At 36.6% G+C, this 21,535-nt stretch overlaps 2 protein-coding genes across 3 annotated transcripts; both read right to left on the reverse strand.

Annotated features, from left to right (window-relative positions):
• Window positions 1–1,545: 1,545 nt before the first annotated feature.
• LOC110376301 (juvenile hormone esterase) lies at window positions 1,546–15,804 on the reverse strand. Of its 2 annotated transcripts, none has more exons than XM_049845409.2 (4): window positions 15,614–15,804; window positions 7,611–7,785; window positions 3,859–5,138; window positions 1,546–3,009 (listed from the first exon to the last, which is right to left on the reverse strand). In XM_049845409.2, the coding sequence occupies exons 1-4, from the start codon at window positions 15,667–15,669 to the stop codon at window positions 2,781–2,783; spliced, it is 1,740 nt and encodes a 579-aa protein (XP_049701366.2). In that variant the 5' UTR covers window positions 15,670–15,804; the 3' UTR covers window positions 1,546–2,780. The 2 variants fall into 2 exon arrangements, with proteins under 2 accessions (XP_049701366.2, XP_049701367.2); XM_049845410.2 differs by lacking the exon at window positions 15,614–15,804 and adding an exon at window positions 11,437–11,702.
• A 1,070-nt stretch (window positions 15,805–16,874) lies between these two features.
• Window positions 16,875–21,510, reverse strand: LOC135116590 (esterase FE4-like). The gene is made up of 4 exons (XM_064037989.1): window positions 21,295–21,510; window positions 19,342–19,785; window positions 17,544–18,820; window positions 16,875–17,185 (listed from the first exon to the last, which is right to left on the reverse strand). Exons 2-4 carry the CDS (start codon window positions 19,534–19,536, stop codon window positions 16,972–16,974), a joined length of 1,686 nt encoding a protein of 561 aa, XP_063894059.1. The 5' UTR covers window positions 19,537–19,785; window positions 21,295–21,510; the 3' UTR covers window positions 16,875–16,971.
• Window positions 21,511–21,535: the final 25 nt, after the last annotated feature.

Genomic DNA, 21,535 nt, shown 5'->3' on the forward strand with positions numbered 1-21,535 from the left:
GGTTTTATAGTCTTTGGTTGTTACTCATTAATTCCACTGAAATAAGTATTGTGTTAGATTAGGTTTTTGAATTTTTAGATTACGGAAGGCAGATTAAGTTTACATTGCCGACACGGGTTTACCAACAGTTTCACAACACATGGCTTAGCATGGCGCAACTGCCACCATGACATGGCGGCAGCAACCACTACAATGCAACAAACTTGTAAGTATTTTCGTTTATTGCTCATTTTAAATTGCTGAAGCAAGCTCCGTTATCTTTATTAGTTCCCTCGGCGGCGATCCGGAGGATTCGCTCGGGCTAGCCTGCGTCTGTCTCGCGGAGTTGCCGCGTTTTTATTGCACTTGAACACAATTGATAGTTATCCTATTGCTTACTTAGTAGTTGCTCTTTGTTTTCTAGTACCGCTTTACAAAAAGGCACAGATAAAACTTCGTGTTGCAAAGAAATCTTCTTAAAAGCAAGCAAGTTATAAATTATTATGTCCTTATTAATTTATTTAAATAAATTGATTGAAAGCCCACCTTAATCTCTTTTTACACCGCAAGAAAAACACAGCAATTGCTTCCTTACGTCCACCGTGCTATTCAGTCCGTCCGGCCACAGCTGAGGTGTATCAATACATTATAAGATCAAACAATCCCTGGACAGCCGACAGGGCTCAATTAGAGCCCGCGGGCCCTCGCAAATACCTGAGGGTCAGTCAGCCCTATTACACTGCAGCGGATACCACCTATTTGCTTTTCATTAAATCATGCTGTAGAACAAATCATGCCGTAGACTCGGCGGATTTAAAGAACATTTAAGAGGTCTTTAATGCTACGTATAGGCCTATTGTTTCTTTGAAGTTATATTTAAAATATTTATAACTTGATAAAATTGAAAAATAGAATCTAGTTTAGTTATTTTTAAAGCATGTATTTTTTTTTCTCTGAAATCATGATAAGTGTAGTAATTTAGAAGCTTGGTAGGCTATCGATGTGATAATTTCTAAGGAAATGTTATTTTTTCGTTACCCAGCCGCCTCTATTGCTTTGTAAGTATTATCGGCAGACATCAGCAGTAGGGTTGTTGCATTCAGATGTACATATCTGGACAAACAAGCGTGCTACACGTCTACACGCCTCGGTGGCAAATAGTGGACAGACTAGTGGCTAATATAGTCTTATTCCTTTCAACTAGCTGTCTGTTGAAGGAAATACTTAGATAAAAATATGCGACAATATCTGTACCGAACTTTCAGTGGTTCTTCTCAGCGAAAATCATCTAATGAATGTCGCAAAGGTTCATAACAGCGTTAAAGGTTTTTTCCGTAACTTACTTAGGTACTAATTTTAGTTTATAATAAAGAAAGTTTTCCTTTAAGGGCTAAGTAATGTAGGTAGGTAAGTACATTAAAGATGTTTACTGAACACAAATATTTTGTAATGAAACCCACGATATGTGAGGAATGTTTTACGCAATTATCATGTACATAAACGTTGTTCGTCTGATCAGCAAACACTGAATATTTATCCAATAAAAGAGCATGTTGAATACACATTGTTGAAATAAGTAATGACTCTTTATGTAGGTACACATTTATTATTTTAATATCACACCAAAAATCACAATAATGTCATCTAACCAATTCAACCAGCAAATTGTAAAGATTATATATATTTAACTTACAACTCACATGGGTATGAAACCTATCTCTGTACGTTTACTTAGCTTATTATTGCAATTGTTTCTCACTAGAAAACTAGTCGACTTCATTAGACTAGATTTTTATCACCACACACAAACTTACTAACTTATTACTAAAAATAATTCAACTGAACCTTTTTTATTTGCGCTTGTTCTAAATCAAAACAAAAAAGAAAGTTAATAATATTTCTACTATGTATTTAAAAAGCATTAGGTTATGCAAGAATTCGATTTCCAAATAAAAAATTAAAAAAAGTTTTCAGAAATTGCCGAGATTTATGAACAGTTTAGATCAAGCGTAACTAAACAAAATTATGGAGGTTCAACCTAATTATAATATAACGATACGATATTCATTCGTTTTAATTAAAATAAATAAATAAGAATAAAAATAGCCTTATATTTTAGCCAGAGAGATTTAGTTTTTCTAGCTCAGGTACGCGATTGTGTATTATTTTTCCTGATACAAAAGCAACGCCTCTGAAAAACTCATTCTGAACAAACAGCTTGCTTAATTTATCAGTTTTCTTGTTGTAACAGTAATATTAATAAAAAATAAAATAAAATAAATAAATAAAAAATAATAATAAACAGTAGTGCAAATTATATAAAGCTTAATTTTCCCTCTCTGATCTAGACTAGAGATCGAGATGTTCCCACGCCATTCCCTTTCCTGTCACCTCTTTTACCTCCCCAAAACTAAAATTATCTTATTAAACTTACAATTTACTTAAATATTATTTACAATATTTACAACAGCTAAAGTCAGGCCCCAAAGCTTCAGTTTAAGGTCGTGCATTTGACCAATGTCCACATCGATAATTCATAATCAAGTAAGAGTTTGTAATCGAGATAAACTGTGAGAAAAGGTTTTCACAACTCGACAGAAAATAATTCTTGATGATATTCTAAAGGCAACATTGATGAGACGTAGGGATTTCATAACATCCTCAGACTACTTCAAAAAAAATATTTTCCATTGTTCTCGTTTAGATAAGTGAAAGATAAAGATGTAGTACACATCATTTTGATCTAGGAAAATAGATCTCCTATAACTTGAGCCTGACAAAAAGAGGTATATTTTCAAAATCTAATGGAAACTATTAAAAGAAACCAGATCATCATAGTATTGGAACTGCTGAGCCCCGTAATGTTTCCTCCTGTACTTGTTGTAGGTGTCGTTCCACAGCTTGACGGACGCCTCCTCCCACAGCGGCGCGACGGACACCCGGGCGTCGATGATGAGCGCGCGAGGGTTCGCCTGCCGCGACGGACGCCAGCGGAACGGAGTCAGACGAGATGGGTGAGGAGTGGGGTCTCTGAAATCATCAGGTACAAGTTTAATGTAGAAAATATGAGTGTTTTATGTGAGATGTGTGTGAGGAGAAAGAGGCAATTGTCCGCAGGTCAATTTTGGTAATGGCATTTCATTTTACAGTAATTCATTTCATAATTTTCTTTGTATTAATAGGATGCAGTAGTTATTAGCGGTTCTAGCGGTTACAGTAAAATACATTTTTTTAATAATAATAATCAGTCACTACAGACAAATAAAAATCAACCCTGTAGCAAAATTAATTTTAAAATCTCATTAAATAGTTTACAATAATGCTATTGCTTTTTTATAGTAATTACAACATAGCGCGCCGCAGAGATGACTATTGCAGTGTAAAGCGCAGTTTGCATACAAATTAAATATTTACTGAACGGTTTATTATGATCCCGACGTGACGCGCATGGCGACGGCGGACAATGAGGCCGCGCGATCAAATTGTTCAAATCCACGAATAATATGCGGCTCGCACTACATCCTTATTGTCCATACTATTCGTTTGCTACGATTTCACCCGGATTCTGACGCAACCATTTATCTTAATCATCTGTAGTTTTCATTTCTTGTATCAATGGAAAATGACTATCGAACATAATGAGGCAGGCACTTAACACGCGAGTTGTTTTCCGCTTCGATTGTTTACTAGATCGGATTACAAATCATTAACAATAAATTAAACATGCTAAGCATTCGTAGAGGTTAATAGATTTTATCATTACTTGAAGAATAATTTGTTTTAGGATTAATTAAGACGTAGGTATTTTGGAGGTTAAACGTGACTGACCCAAGTACGAATGTTCCTGTAGAATAATAGTAGGGTTTGAAGCAAACTTACGTGTATTTAGCGAAGTTAGTCCACATGGTGACCATCCGGCTGATCATGTGCTTCTCCGCGGCGTGCAGCAGCGGGAACCCGTGAGGCTTGAACAGGTAGAACAGCTCGTCAGCGTGCGACGCGCCCTGCACCACGTTCCAGAACCCTGAGATTATCTTCGGCATGTTTCTGAGCCCATCGTATCGGAACAGATAGTAATATATGGGCTGGTCTGTCGTCATGGCATACAGCTCCGACTCCAACACCAGCGGGAATTTTATGTGAACATCAGAGTATAGATCCACCATGTTCAATATCAAGTTTTCCTCGTAAGATGAGAAGTAATGACGCTTTATCACCTCAGCTGTGCAGTTCTTGTCCAACTCGCTCGGAAAATCTAAATCAGATTGCAACGTGTTCAAAGGATTTATTGCATCAGAATTATTTTTAATACTGGTGCCATAGTCTGCTCCTACAAAGTAAATGCCTTCTTTGTCCGTGTAGCCAATAATCATAGGCACTTTGGTGTAGTTGCCAGATCTGATGATATCTGCGGGGTACTCTGTCACGACTGGCTCCACTCCCTCTAATGGTTTTTCCACACATGGAACGAACAGATCTTTTTCAGCAAGACAGAATTTGTCTTCATATTTTCTAATAACATTAAGAATTTCTTTGGGTGTTTTACTAGCTAGAATACTGTGAATTTCTTTGGGGTCTTTGGTATTGTATCCTAATTTTCTGACTAGAGCGCTAGCTGCTCCGATAGGGTCATGCTGAAGTGCCCACGGCGCCAATGAAGATCCACTCTGAAGGATCGCTTTATGGAATAATCCCGTAGCAGCAGGCGACAGAATCATGAGGGAAGTGGACACGGCACCAGCACTTTCACCAAATAGCGTCACATCGTTGGGATTTCCACCGAAAGCTTCGATATTCTCCTGTATCCACTTCAAGGCAGCTATTTGGTCCTTTAATCCGGCATTACCTGGAGCTTCTTTGATACCGAGGCATAGGAAACCTTCGACACTGAGTCTATAATTAATGCCCACGAATACGACGTCATTTTCTGCCAAGAAGTCGCCGCCGTAGAGGAATGGTGACCCGGTGCCGCTGAAGAAGCATCCTCCGTGGATGAACACCATGACGGGGAGAGGTTTGGTGATGTGCACCGGCGTGTACACGTTGAGCTTCAAGCAGTTCGGTTCTCCGATGGGGATGCCGCCGGAGTTCTGAGGACACCACGTGTTTTCGTCGACAGCCTCGAAGATTCCCGTCCATGTCGGAGGTGGCAGCGGCGCCTGAAAATTGTAACAAATAATGTAAATTATAAAGTCCACAAAGTCTCAGAATAAATCAAAATAATTTCCAAAAAATAAATGGGCATTTCATATGAACTAGTAATATGGTTTCTCATTGTAATTTATTTAAGTTCGGGGAAGTAAACCTTTCATGTAATGAGGATGTTGACCTCGAGTCAGTATTGACATTTTAAGTTTGGGTAAATTATATACAACACTTTCTATATCCTTGAACATTATACACAATACCAGAGAATAAATAAATAAATATTGAATGTCAATTTTGATCTTAAAACCAAATCTTAAAAAAACTCAGATGCTTATTGTGCAGCTAAACCGGAGCTGAAATATAGTATTGACATGTTAAATTGTATAATATAAACGCAGTCACTGCACACAATGACATAAGTGCATGAAATCATGTTTTGTGAAACTGCGCGTCCGCTTCCATAATCTGAAGGTTTATGGCCAGCGGGTGAAGGTCTGTCAAGGCGTTGGTGGAACAACCACGCCTTTAATGTGTGTTGTGTGACCTCACACTTATCTTACTTTGAAAATCTGGACTCGAAATTTTGTAGGACCACGATGATATTTATTTCGTTCCACTTCCTTATGTTGTAAAGCTTTAGTCAAGTTTAAAGTTAATGTCAAGAAGCTCTGTTCTGTTCCAAGGTAATCGAGGCAATAATTCTTTTTTTCCATAGCCAGTACTGCTTGTCGGGAATTATCTTTTTTGTTAAAAAAGAACATTGTACGTCACTGGGTTTTTACTTTAACCACCGTGGCTGCATTTACAGATAATCTCGAGTAATGAAGGTCCGACCAGTCCTGCTATAAAATAGTTAAAAATAGACGCTCGTACAGGCAGCGAAGTTTAATGACTTGTTTATGGTAAGAAGGAAACAAGAGTACCTACTCCTGAAGTGACTACATACATTTAATGGACTTATATATTAAAGCTATCATCTTCAGTTATTGTGTTTCGACAGGCACTGGCCTGTCCTTGTATCTCTGAATGCAGTTCTACATGAAGCAATGCAACCTTGCAGCTAGATGGAGCGCTCACGTGTTCAACAAGCTACATTATTGCCGAAATATGCAGTTGCATTACACGTGCAGTTGTATTTGTAAATCAATCAAGGTCTGTCTGGTGCTCAATTAATACCTACCTTATGCAGTCACCTTGACACGTACATAGGTGCTGGTTTGCCATGACTGACCGAATAAGTACTGGACACTAGTCTATTTAAAATTCTAGACTTATAATACAGTGCTAGATATTAACGAGTAATAAATATAAAGACCAGATGCAGTATAGAACGAGTTTAATTGAATATGGCCTTGAACTCGTTTGTTTAAGACGAGTGGTCAATGAATGAGATTGTTTTGTTTACCTTAACTAAATCTACGTTGATGACATTTGTAGAAAATCTATTTATGAGTAACCAAAATGTCTTGGTATAGTTCTAAGCGAGGTAGTTCATCTGAAATGAGTGATATGGTAGTTGGGTTGGTATACGTGTAGTTGAGAAAATTAAGACTAGTATGTAATGGAATATGGAAGTTAGATTGGCTAGTTTGGTAGATTTATATGAGAATATAAATATGTATGTACCTAACTTCTATATCTAGACAGAAAAGTATTTAAAAATATAATATTTAAGATACAACATAGGAAGCTAATTGTTAATTAATGTGTGCAATAAACTGGTTGGTTCATGGCTGTCTCTAATTGCTATTATTTTTACTAACATATTTTATTTTGGTAAATATCATTTTGACATTGAATTATTAAATGCATATTTGATAAACGTTATATAGTTGATTGCCTCATAAATCATATGCAACACAATGTATAAAAATAAATTTCATGAATATTCATTAAAATGGTATTTGTGAATGTGGTGTATACCTAAATCAAAATCCTAAAATAGTTTGAAAATGCAAATAAATCTATTGAAATAAAAATTGACGGTTGAATTATGATTTCCCGCATAAAACTAAATTATACATGCATCTAAAAAGACACACAGTCTGTGAAAGTCATGTTTATCCCTGTCAGTCAAAACTTTACTCCTTCGAACTTCAATCTGTTGCTTTTGTTTGATGCTGGACAGCAGTATATAGGTTACAGACCTAACTGTTGTCTAACTGTCGGTAACCCGGCTTATAACTATGTAGTTGATAAGTTCCGTCAACTATGTGAGTTCCGATCTATAACGATGTGAACTACCCCTTAAGTACCGCCTAGAATATTCTTAGAGTTTATTTACTGTGCACTGTAGGTATTTTATTTATAGAAAAGTATATTGTTTATACATAATATATGTACCTACATTTATATTTTAAGTTGCGCAGGCTTCAATTAGTTTGAGATGATGTAAGTGTGAATGAATAATATTTACATTTATAGACTATACATATTAAGTACTTTATACCTACTTCTACAAACTAACATGAAATAAATCTCACCTGGAAGCGGTTACTCTCATCAACAGTCGCGTAAGGGATGCCGAAGTACTGGAAGAGCTTGCCGTCGCGGGAGACAGCACCGCGCACGAGGCCGCTGCGCGTGCGCACCGGCTGCGTCGGCTGATGCAGCACGCGCGCCGCCAGCAGCGACCACAGCACCACCCACTTCATCACGCTGGAAACACGACAACAAAGAATTTACACCATTTCAAAGAATATGAAGTACTGTTATTTTTAACTAGCCGTTTTCACGCGGTTTCACCCACGTCCCGTGGGAACTGCTGCCCGCACCGGGATAAAATATAGCCTATGTTACTCGCAGATAATATAGCTTTCTAATGGTGAAAGAATATTTAAAATCGGTCCTGTAGTTTTTGAGTTTATCCATTACAACCAAACAAACAAACAAACAAAGTTTTCCTTTTTATAATATTAGTATAGATGTTGTTGTTATTTACAAAAAGTTAAGACAGACGTTTGACATGTGTTGAAAATCCCATGCAGAATTTTCTTGAACACATGTCAAACACTAGTGTTTAAAGCAGTTCGATTCCAGGTAAAACAAGTAACATTGTGACATCTCGAGGAAACCTGGACTTGAAAAGTCAGCAATCGTCAACCTGCCTTGAGCACACGTTTTGAAAAACACTCATTGTTTATCTGTATGAAAGAGATATGGAACAATCAAAATGCTGATGATAATATTTTTATTTTGAGCCTCGTGTGCTGCTCGTACTGACCACAGTTCATATTCGTCATTTTCTAATTTAGTAGTCTTTATAATATCCAATTCCAGAAATTTCGAAAAAAAAAATTCAAGTAAGTACAGGCTTAAAAACAAAACGGAGAGTTCAAGGCAATACTTATAAATATTTATTCTGTAGTGTTAGCTGCCAGTAGCATAGACATAATATTAGTAAACAGGACTGCGCACCTATACCCAAAAAACGAGCCGAGTGAAACAGTTAGTACCGAGGCTGTTTGTCCCTTTCTAATAGGGTGACTATGAGATTAAGCTATGTGAGACAAATCCGAATTTGCTAAGATTATTAAACACAGATTGGTATTGAAGTTTTAACTTACTCAGTTTGTGACCTTAAGATACTAATATCTGCTTTTAAAAATTAGCGGGAATTAGCCGTATAAAAGCAGGAAGATTCGAAGTGAAGACTGTTTTTTTTGTATTTTTGCTTCACATATAGACTGCTAAGCCATTTATGTCGCCTTCCTTCATTTTTTGGGAAGCTATAACAATAGTACAACAGTTTTAAAAACCATCACCCATATTTTGACTCATTACAAGAATTCATGGGCACCCTAGTTGTTTGATTTACGAAAATGTTAATTAGCTAACCTGTGGAACGATATACTGCAACCCCCATAGGATTCACTTTTACAAGTATAAACGCAACACTTTTTCACTATTTTAATAGTTTAAATTGATTTAATACAAAAAATCTAAACAAAATTTTAAATGCTGATTACGCGCCAAGAATGTTCAGGGTTACCGCTAGAAAATAAAAAAAAGCAAAATAAAAATGTATGTTGTTTATGTTTTAATAATAAATACGAATAAATGAATGCGATTGTTATTAATTTGTTGACTTACAATTGTTAAAATAAGATAAAAATATAAGTGATTCAATTGTTTTTTGGGAAGACAAAACTTTTGATCACAACATTTTTTTATGCTGGCAAGGTGTTAGAAAGAGACAAACAGCCTCCGTTCGAACTATCCCTCTCGGCTTGGATTTGCCTCTGTGTATTATGCAACCAATTTAGTACCTTATTGCGTTAGAATAGAGTTCATTTTCGTAAATATATATTTTGAGCGTGCGCAATCTTGTTTAGTAATATTATATCTATGGCCAGTAGTTACAAAGAGGGCAGCAGAGACGAGCGACCATAGACACCTCGCCATTCAGCCGTGCATCTATGCTTGGAAGATTCTTTTTTCGAACGTCATTGTGACAAGACATGTTATAGTTTGACAGAATGCGATTTTGCCGCGTTCTTGACTAATCTTAGTTGATTTTCATGTTAAAACTATTTCTTGTAATTTCCTCGTTAAACAAACCTGCTTCTGGTTTTTAAGAGTAGTTTATTGTAATGAGAAGTATACTAAGTACAGTGTTGCTGTATTTTTTAGAGGAATAGGTAAGAAATTTAATTTAATTTTTGTTACTTTTAAAAGAACACTTTTAAAGGAAACTGTGATAGTGACTGTGAATTTCAGTAATTATAAACAATGTATGCATATTTGTGTGACGAATTGATCTCAAATATTACCTATCTCCATAAAACTTTTTGCTTAGCTTCAGTATTCTGGCTATCAACAATAAAACAAACTCACCGTGGCATTTTGACCATTAAGTTTTATTCTGGGTAATGTCGTAGTTTAAAGGTAGTACTTTTTTATAAGTCCTAGTACTTATAAAAACTTTATGAACTTCGCACGGAATAAAGTAGCATTTACGATAATAGTGTGGTTGGAGGTAAACTGGTATTCACCACGAGTGCATGTGTATGAATTCAGTTTCTAGTAATTGTGACAATTTACTGACATACCTGATAGAGCCGGTTCATAATATTAATCACAGAATTATCTATTAGGTTTATAGAATTGTTTACTTGAGATAACTAGCGTTTATGTTTTAGAAAATTAGGGTAGACTAGCTGATTCCCGCGGTTCCCGTTGGAATCTAATATAACTACTCCCGGATAAATCGATTCTGTAGTTTTGTCATGAAAGCGATTCAGAGTACTTTTGTATTAATAATATTAGTAAAGATTACAAGTAAAACATGTATTCGGGTAGGAGATGTACCACAAGTTGTGGGAAGCCATAAATACAAATACCATAATATCATCATCATCATCATCATCATCATCATCATCAGCCTATCGCAGTCCACTGCTGGACATAGGCCTCTCCAAGTGCACGCCACTGAGATCGATTTTCATTTATTTACCATAATATACAAAGTTATAATTTTACGGTATAACGGGAAATTTAGTAACGTTCATATTACAACAAAAACGTGAGCAAAAAGTCTTGTAGAATTATTTTTTGCGATTTCAAGTCGCACAGGTGGAAATAAAACCATAGAAATCGAAAACAACTCGAAAACCACAAAAAAATACGCGGAACACACTTGGCGTTATGTGACTTTAACTAAGCATAAAGTATATAGATTTAACGTCACCTTTCAGACCACTCTATGTAAACTATGTAGTCTCTATTTCAGGAATTATTATTTCGAATTTCCTTTTATGGAAAGATTTTCATACACTCTTTACTTCAAAACTAAATCTACATGTTAAACTTTTTAATTGTACCTGTTTGTGCACGATTATCTCTCGTTTGACTGAAATGACTTCAGAATAATATTTGTCAAAGTTAGGAAAAGGTTTTAGTTTTATCAATGAAGTCAGTTTTATTTTTTTGTAAAAAAGTTTAAAATGGTTATATTGTTTTATAATTAATTAATTATTTGGTTTACGACTATGACGCATGTATATAATTTATGTTGGTAGGCATGACATTTTAATTCGTTTAAGTTGACGAAAACAAAACGTGATACGACAGTCACGGGTTACTTTTAACTATCGTGTAGGTAATAATAATATTGTTACAGCCTTTTTATCGTCCCACTGCTGGGCACAGGCCTCCTCTATTTACCCATTTATTTTTCCCTACAATTTGTGTCATCTTGCCAATTTTAGCCTAGTTCATCACGTAAAATCAAGTCAAATAATTAAAAAATATATAAAAAAAACAGCAATATTGAAATAAATAAATATAATATGGAATCATCTGACTCACCTAAATTCTTGTCCCACATAAATATATAAAAGTACGAAATAATCTTCTTTTGCACTAGATAACTGCGGCGTAACTTGCGCGCGCGCACCTCTGTGGTCTACTACTGTTGCGAACCTCGTACACTTGCCACTGAAGGCACGTAATATGACGTCGGAACTAGGTACTAGCAAAATGTTAATGTCTCCACATAAACTGTAGGTAAATAAAACCCTTATTTTATTTAAGGTACTTATGTTACTAATATTTTTCATGGCCACTTTGCGAAGCTGCGGAAAATTGGAAAAACAAGCGGTGATTTATTAAACTTTTATTTTCTGTTTTAGTGTAAGTTGGAGATTTTTGCATAAGTATGTAGATAATGTTTTTAAGCTGTTTTGTGTATGTAGAAAACTAAACTATTCGTAAGAGGTCCAAAATAGTAAAACAACTCTATGTAAATATTATTGTGATCGTAATAAATACAAATCAGTTTAGCCATTTGTAAGCTGCGAAACCACAGATATATGCACAAACCTTGTAAGGCTATTGAAAAAAGGAACGAAAGAATAATAATTATTAAGTTTCTTTCGTTCCTTCTTAATTTTTTATTTTAATTAAAAAACATTTAAAGAAATATAAATGGATAGTTTGTGTGATTTTGGGCCGAGTACTCAGACATACAATTTTTTGGAGACATTTAAGCAATTGACAAGCATATCTTAGGTCAAGACTTTTGAGATAACCTTAACTTTTTGCATTAAGGCCGACAGCCAGAGGCTGAGAACTAAATAAAAATAGGCGTTGGTTAAAGATAAGCTTATACGTGCTGACTAAATATGTAAACTTCCGCCCGCGGTGTCACCCACAACCTGAGGGAACTACTTCCCACTCATGGATAAAAATAAATATCACCTACTACGATGTTAGCAGTAAGTCCTCAGAAAACCCCATAAAATTGAAAACAAGAACTACAACTAGAAATCTAAAAAAAAAACCAGTATTTAACTGCAATAAAATGATAAAGGAAGCCTGTAGGAGTCCTGGCTAATTAATTGACCGAGTATAAACAGCGCGCTACGGACCCGCGCCGGTAATAATTAATGCATTGTTTTAATTCTACTACGCTATGGTGTCTTTGACTCCTTGCTCGACAAACCTAGCTATTTTATAGGTTTTTCTGTCTTTATCATATCCAGTCCACTTAAATTGATTTTATAAGCTGACACATAGGCATACCATATGTATTTCCAAGAATAGTTTTTATAACTACACATTAATCGAATCTCAAGTAAATGTTACCTTGTGAAACAATAATTATTCGATACCTTGCCCGTTTTTTTTTGAATTGTAAGACTGAAATGAAAACAATTTGTCCTATAATGTTTCCTGCCTGCGATTATTATTTAGTAGGAAATGGCGAAATCTTTGCTTCTGACAATCACACGTATTTATCGAACATATTGCAACAATCCATCAATGTCTAAAGTTTAATGAAATTAGTATGGGTACCTTAATACTCACCTAGTGGTATGCAAATGGGAAAAATGGGTTAGTTTGACCCACGAATTAATTCCGAAGTAACTTTAGTTACTTATGTTTATGTAACAGCTCGTTTAATACAAGTTTCTTTTAACCGTCTACGTGATGGGCCGCGCGTTTATCATCACGAGTAATATGTGGAAATAATGGTTCAGGTACTCCCAAATCTACAGATACTAAAAGGCTGGCAACAATACACTTATAAGTAAGTTGTCAAGTAATCGCTACTTACACCTTCATTGACACGTGCAATTAAAACATTTCATTATTTCTACGAACATTGACCCTTCATTATCATATAAGCAGTGGAATAAAACGTTTTATTGGTTTTAATCCTACTCTACTATTGAAGCAAAAATAATACTATTTGAAACTTTTGGAATTTCTATTTCGCATGCTTTAAGTTTCACACAAATTATTTCGGTAACTCTCCTGCCCTTATTCCAATTTCATTTGGATTTAGAAAATGTGCGTGTAGCATGTCTATCTCTTCCATACTTTTCTGCCTGATGTTTTGGCACAAGTGACGTTCTTTCTAGACATTTTGTATCTTCTCTCCATATGCCATACTACACGACTGTTGGTTTCATAGCTTCTCTCTCTTGCCAGTTTCAAACTCCCTCTCTTACCTATACCCATTTCTCACTTTATCTGTTCAATATACACATTCCTCTTGACATTTTCATTCATGTCCTTGCATATTTAATAGGTCCAATAAATTAGAGAATTTTATACATTCTCAAGCTTATTAACTTTATACTTAAAATTAAGTGTGTCAATGTCTGCGGAGTTGCAACATCAGGTCAAGGCTACGTCCATAAGATTGCAGAATGCACTATATCATATCAGATTTCCGACCAATCCGATCATTATTTATTAAAATAGGCTATTTTAGATGCGCCGAGGTTATCTTCACTTCGTCCTATTAAGTAGAAGAAGTACCAAATATAAATAATTTGCGATTTTAGTATTAAACATTTCTGTCGTTTTGTTTACATGTTTACCATCATCACGATAATAACCATTACCTTGAGTTTAGAAGCATTGACAAGGGGGTCCACTAGCTACCTGTAGTTTAATGGTCAGAGCAATTACACTTTTCGGCGAATAGTTTCATTTGGTAGTCTGTTTGAGAGTACTTGCACTCTCATCTATGTTTATTAGCGAATGATTCTTGATTCCATTTTTGTGACTTAAGCTCTTTCGTCATTGGCAGCATCCACTTCCGTAGCACTGGCAGATAGTGTTTGTCGTTATCTGTGGTCTATTTGTACGACACTGACACACATACAATGCAGCGAACTGACTATGATGTCCTTATAACCCAGTTCACTATTCATGATAAACTTTGCACTGGATCATCGTTTAGTTATTTGAACGGCTACATTCTGAGAGGATTTAAAGAAGAAAGCTCGAATCCATACCAGTCTTCATCAAGCTATGGCTTTTCTGTTTTGTTCAGCTAGACAATCAGATCCACCTGCCTTGCTTCGTGTGTCAATTATGTATGAACCTACGAAACAGTATCAACAAAATTTAAATTCTGTATGCAGTAGGATTATTATTACTGCTTGACCTACTAACTCGTGACCTTACACCATCAGCTGAAGGTTGTCCTTGCGAACAGCCATCAATATAATAGAACGCTTCGAAACTATCGACCTTCAATAATTCCGTGAATATTTGATCATGTGTGATGTTCAATAACATTACTCAGTCAACAGTTCGCGATAACCGGTTTGTCAACTTCATAGTTAATCTTAGTTTAGTTAATTCGATAACCACAATGCCGGTTAGTAGTTTGCTAGCGTATTAGACTAGGTTTAGGCATAAAGATGGTGTGTCTTAATTGTTTTACATGCGAGATAATTGTAGTTTTTTTTAGACTGATCTTAGATTATGTGGCAGTCCTGCCGATAATAGCGAAGATATCATAACAGTTGATGTATCGATGTATTGTTTGATTAGCGCTGAACGGATGCGTTTCCTGTTAGCTAATGGGTAGGACGTCTCGCTCGTAAGGACTTGGAAAGCTAGTATATCTAACTACTATTAACCATGGATTTAATTTTATAAGATAAACCTTTCTATCGGCTCGGTTAAAGCAAGTATCACTATTTATTGTTATTGACCTACATTTTGATGGTAATGATCAAGGCTGCGAAGTTATTTTGTCCTTTTGCTCATCACAAAATCCTGGCCTTAAATAGGTAACCAAGTCAGTCCTCAATACCAGTAGACCACAAAAGCACTTAAAATAGTATTAACGCAAGCCTACCAAGGGCTTAACATTCACCTAGTTAAGTTCATTAATCTGTTGTAAAAGAAAGCGTAAGTAGAAACTTAAGTTATGATTAGAAAATGCAATAACCATGCATTATGTATGGCGATGTAAACTAGTTTAACAACACTTATAATTAGTAGGTATGTATGTGTGTACCACTGTCGATGGACAAGATTCAAATGCTCATCTACCAAGATTCAAGTATGAAGAAACGTTGACAAGAAAGTAATGAAAAGTTAATAGCATTATCGGCTCATCGCATGTGGAACCAGTACACGCCGGCTGCACTCACTAGTATTTGAGTTGCAACACGCACAAATCGTTACATTTAACCACTATACCATTACAAATATTGGCACACAAACAAACACACACCTTTTTCTCCACCAACTCATCACTTCAACATTTGTGCAACAACACTGAAGGATCATGGTTGTATTTTTCGCGCATCGTCTTGGAAGATCGTAACTATTGGAATAAGAATGCGCACGCGTCGCACGTTATCACTTGCGCGCGAGTCTCGCGACTTTGGCCATCGGCGTGATACGACGGCTTTCACAACGAAGGCTGTTTGACAATAGGCGCAGGTGGAAGGGACGGAGTTATCAATGGTTACGTAATACCCACGTGCGTTGTAGGACCCACTCCGCGACATTGATGCCTACTGCACCGATTGGTGCTCACTGCAGCGAACAACAAAGGAGTTGAGTAATAGCAAACGAATGAGGATTTCGAATGTTCATTTGTTTTGTTGGTTTGCGATACTGAAATTCGGCTCTAATGTTGTATTGTTGCATTTTTTTCGGATTTTGGTTGTGTGTAAAACATTGGCGTTTAGCTGCATCCGGAGAGTGGAATCCTACATGAACATATTTAGGAAAATGCAAGGCATATGATGAATTAACTTAAAAGTAACAGCAGTTTATTTTGAGAATCATGAAGGTCAGTGTGTTTTTAGAGAAAGTAACGATCATAAATAGAAGGAGACAAAACCACATCCTGAACGCAGGAAATACCAAATTGTCCTACAGACCACGTAATTTATGTGAAATTGAGGTGAATGTCCTTGCAGGTCATATCGCAGTAATCTGTGGTCATACGTGATTTACCATCTCGTGCAGTTCCTCATGGGTTGTACAAGTATGGTCTACTTAGCTTCATACTGGGTACTAATCTGCTGTACATGCGTACGAAAGGAAGAGGAGCCAACCCTGTGGCCGACTCTAACTAAAATTGGGATAAGGGGCAGGAGGACAATGATGATAATCCAATCCTGTAGGTAACCATCTAGTGTCAGAAGTTTCCTCAGGTTCTTAAACGAAGTGTTTATTTAAGTATCATATTCACCTTTATTTAGTTTTACTATTTACACTCCATTTTGGTCCAAAACTAGACATTAAAACTTATGTTATTATAACGGCAAGCCGTAAGCAAGGCAAGCCGCAATGGCAACATCAAGCATTTTAGTGGCTTTAAAAAAACGTTGACGTGCAATCTTTCCAATAAGAACATTCATGCATTCGGCTGTTGGTTCTGCACGATTTTTGTACCTCACGCGTTAGCATTATTGGCCAATAAATTAAGATTAATTAAAAAAAAAACCATCACTGTGATATTTCTTCATGTAAAACTAACATTCGATTTAAATAGTATTTATTTTTTATAATGAAATTGTCTAATCATTATCTCAGTCAGTTATATTTATATTACGAATATTCTAAACTCGGTAAATGTTAAGTTTTGTCAACACCAAGTAGAAAGTCTTTTTCTTCTGGTCTCGTTTTCCTATACTTTGCATAAGTGGTGTTCCACAGCTGCAGAGCATGGGTGTTGCCCCCCCATATCGGCGCCATGGACAGTTCAAAGTCTATCACCATCAGCTTGGGCTCCGGGAGCTTTGCTGCCTCCCATTGTGGCAACATTGATGATGATGGTGGAGTGGGATTGCTGGAACAAGCAGTATTTTAAATTAGAAAAGAAATAAGGCTGGTAAATAAAACTAATCATAGCATAACAGAATATTGTTGACATCCGTTGAGACAACACTGGTTTGGCCTTCATTGGATTCATGTTTTTAGTCTACATCTTCAAGAGTAAAATAATTTTAGAGTACATTTTGAATTTATTATAAAGTATTCTAGTATTAAACCAAAGAATAGAGAATTTTGGCCTTCTTTTGCTGTGCCCTAACAGGGTCCATAATATGTACCTAGCTTTAAGCCCCTTGTAACATCTTTTTCACTTTATGGTATGCAAATAAATATGAATATGAATATGAAAGAAGCAACAAGTTCATAGGACTTACCCGTGTTTGGCAAAGTTGGTCCACAGTTCGGCGAATTTGTCTATGAATGTAAGTTCCAAGGTGGCAGGCAAGGTCAGGGAGCTGAACAAGTAGAACAGCTCATCAGCATGGGTGGCGCCCGGGGAGTCGCGGAAACCGAATGCCAACTTAGCGTAGTTCAAGAACCCATCGTATTGGAACTTATAAGCGAACACAGGCTCATTCAACGTGCGTAAGAACAAGTCAATAGTAGCCACCACAGGGTAAATTATACTCGCATCACCTTGGAAACGTGACAGCTTCCTAAGGGAATCTTTTTCTTTGGTCAATTTCTCACCACCCATGTACAGCTCGTCAAACATTTTAGCCGTTTTCAACTTTTCCTCATTCGTAGGGAACGTCAGGTCTCGTGGTAGCGCGTCATAGAAGTTCACGTTGGCCAGAGTAGTCTCATTTTCTCTGCCAATGAAGTAGTAACCTTCCTCGTCATTAAATCCAATAATTATTGGAACCTTGTTATATTTACCTTCCGTAATCAGATTGTAAGGACTATCAGGCAAGAACCGTTCTACATTATGTATCTTCTTTTCAATGCAGGGCACAAATACGTTTTCTGAGATTATGGCATCGCCTTTCTTACGAGGCACACGGTGGGACAGTAGGTCCTCGGCTGTCCTATTGGCGAATAAGTTGTAGATTTCAACAGGGTCATCTGTGGAATATCCCATTTGTTTGGCAAGACGGCTCGCTATGGTCAAAGGTTCAAACTGCACAGACCAATGGGCCAGCGCGGAGCCACTCTGCATGATCGCTTTGTTGAACAAACCTTTAGACATTGGAGACAGCAAGTGATAACTGACTGAAGAAGCTCCTGCACTTTCTCCAAAAATAGTTACATTGTCGGGATCTCCTCCGAAAGCTCTTATATTGTTCCGCACCCACTTAAGAGCTTCGACTTGGTCTTTCATACCAACATTGCCGGGTGCTTCCTTAATGCCCAGGCAGAGAAATCCTAGGACTTCGACTCTGTAGTTGAAGGTAACTAGGATAATTCGATGTTTGACGAGGAACTTGGGCCCGTAGGCGAAAGGGGATCCGGAGCCGTCCCTGAAGCCCCCTCCATGGATGAACACCATGACGGGCAGCAGGGAGTCCCTGGTCTCCATGGGGGTGTACACGTTGAGGGTGAGGCAGTCCTCCTCACCGAGGATTCGGGAGCCGGAGAAACGCTGCTTGCACCTGATGTGTTCATTACGAGCGTCGAATACGCCTTCCCATGTTGGATTTGGTTCAGCTGGCTGGAAAGTTGAAAATATTTTGTGCATTAATTGAGAATGAACTTTGAGCACAGTATTTTATATTTTAGTTATTAATTGGACCTATTAACACTTAAGGACCTACGATAACAGTTATGACTGACTGTGACATTTCATTAAAAATGTATCGCGACAATTAGCCAACACTCCGGTACAGGGTGTGATTAGAAGCAATCACAAGTAGATTAGTGACCGCGGCGTCGTAACCTGCATCATTAACGTGGACTATTACTGCCCTTCACTGGAACTGCTATAATTGTTTCTGAATACTTCAGACCAATAAGGATTAATATGACTGGCGACGATGCTTAATTGGTATTATTGAGTATTTTGGTTTTAAAAATGAATACAACTAGAAAGGATGAATTTTGAGAAAGATGATATGAAGGAAAAGCATTCAGACATTAGAGGACCATATTAGGACAAAAAAGCTCATTTTGGGCACACTGAAAATAAAACTAGCAAGAAGAAGATGATAATACTGAATGAAGTTTAGAACTTACTTGAAACCTATGCTTAACGGTAGCATAGGGTATGCCGAGGTATTGCAAATGTAACCCATCTGGAGACACCGACCCTCGAGCCTGGCCTCCCGTCAGCTGCACGGGTACCGTCGGCTGCGGCACCAGCGGAGCCATCCATAGCGAGGTCAGCACCAGCAGCTTCCAACTCGTCAGCCATTTCAAATAGGTTTTCATTCTCAAACTATTCTATATCATCTATCGTTGCATCTACATTAGTACTTCTTCTAATTATCACCAATAATGTCAACATTGGTTTTGAGTCACTAGAATGTCACATTGTGCATAAGTGATGACTATGCGTTTTTAGTAAGACGACTAGTTTGACGATATTTATTCAAGGTTTTAGAGGGTATAACGTCTAGATCTTGGGTTTGACTTTGTGGAATCATTATAATCCATTTTGTTGTGCTTTTGTATATTGATCTGAAACAAAATAAAAATGTTAAGCTAGTTCTATAGGTATGGTTGTCTGTGTTTATTTTAGTATTCAGTCACAGAAAATTAATAAGCAGAGTCATTTTCTTGTTAGTTCCAATCAGGAATTTGATCTTATTGATGATAAGGTTCTAGAAAATTATGAATAAATAACCTACGCGGCCGCCTATGGAATTCAGAGAACTTTATACCTTAAACTAGTTTCTGAAATGAACTTAATTGGATAATGGTTGAAGTTTAACTCTACTTAATCAGCTGTTTAAATTGGTTGACCTCATTAGTGCTAACAAGATTATTGAGATGGTACCCTTAAACAATGAGGAGAGAAGTCAATAAAATAGGTATTTAATAATATCTCTATCGAAAAAATCTAAAATTAACTAAATTATCGTATATTGGGCAGCAGAGCTATAATCATATTATTTAATTTTAAAGATCGGTTTTAACTAGTTGGTTTTTGATATTTAATTCAGTTTGGTAATCCCTTAATGGATATTCATGTTCGAGAAAACTTGTTTTAATTGAAAAAGAAGCAGTTTTCTGTTTTAATTTTACAATGTTGAGAAGCTTTATTATGTATTCTAGAAATACCCACTTCTTAAGGTCAAAGTCATCTCACTTGACCCGTCAATGTCGTAACACCTGGTTGTTTTACAAGTTACGTGTATTTTTAGGATGCCGGTTAAGTTTTATTATAATTTTTGCCACGGATACATGAATTGTTGATTTGATCCAATATTTTATAAATTTTTGCTTACTTCTGGGTTAAGTGAACATTGCTCAGAGCAATGACCCGCGATACATTGCAAAACAAGTTTTAGCTTACAAAAAACCCGACGGACTTATGTATATGTTTATAATACGATGTTTGGAGTTCGAGATTCTATCACTTTTAATGATATGATGATCTAATTCAACTAATTGGTTATTGGGATGGTATGGTGCAATAATTTTTGTAAACAATTGTAGTGATTAAAAAAGTGTGTTTACAATTTTAGAAAGTTTAAGTAGTTAGCAGAAATATCCCTTAGTTATCTTCCAAATGTTGCATTTTTTTGGTATTCGTAGGTATGAGTCAAATGTATTGAATTATGTTGGCAGGGTTATTAGGCCTTGATGCCCTTTACGGTAAACAAAGATAATAATCGTACATTTGAGAATATTGAGTTGACATCGCACATCTCTTTTGAAATGAAAAAGCATTGAAAGGTTTATAATACGATTTTGAAGATTATGGGTTTTTTAAAAAGTCACCTAATGACATTTAAACAAAATAAATATTAGTTAAAAAATCTCCAAGTACCGGCGTTTAACATTGTTTACTTTTTAGCACGAGCTGTATTACCATTGACCTCACTAGATTCACGAGCACCACGCATCTTATCAATCAACAATTAGCCTTACACGGACGAAATAAGATGCAAATCACATTGCTAGATAACGGCCACTATGTCATTATAATGCAACACACAAGTTGTGACTATTTAGCCTACTTACATGACTGTCACATGTCACAGAACTATTAAAACTATTCCACTTTTCTTGTAAAACTTCACAGATTGAAATTCACACGTGTTGTTATATAATTAGAGTTGATATTGGATTGTGTAAGAGTGAGAGGAGACAGTTAATTTTCCCAGCGCAGTACGAAGGCGTACGCGCGCGCGTCTGATCGTCGCGAGAATGCGCGCGCGACGTCCACCGGGCGACTTCACTGACACGGTTTTACCGCAACTTG

Source organism: Helicoverpa armigera, chromosome 15 (assembly GCF_030705265.1).
Source record: "Helicoverpa armigera isolate CAAS_96S chromosome 15, ASM3070526v1, whole genome shotgun sequence".
Classification (NCBI taxonomy): Eukaryota; Metazoa; Arthropoda; class Insecta; order Lepidoptera; family Noctuidae; genus Helicoverpa; species Helicoverpa armigera.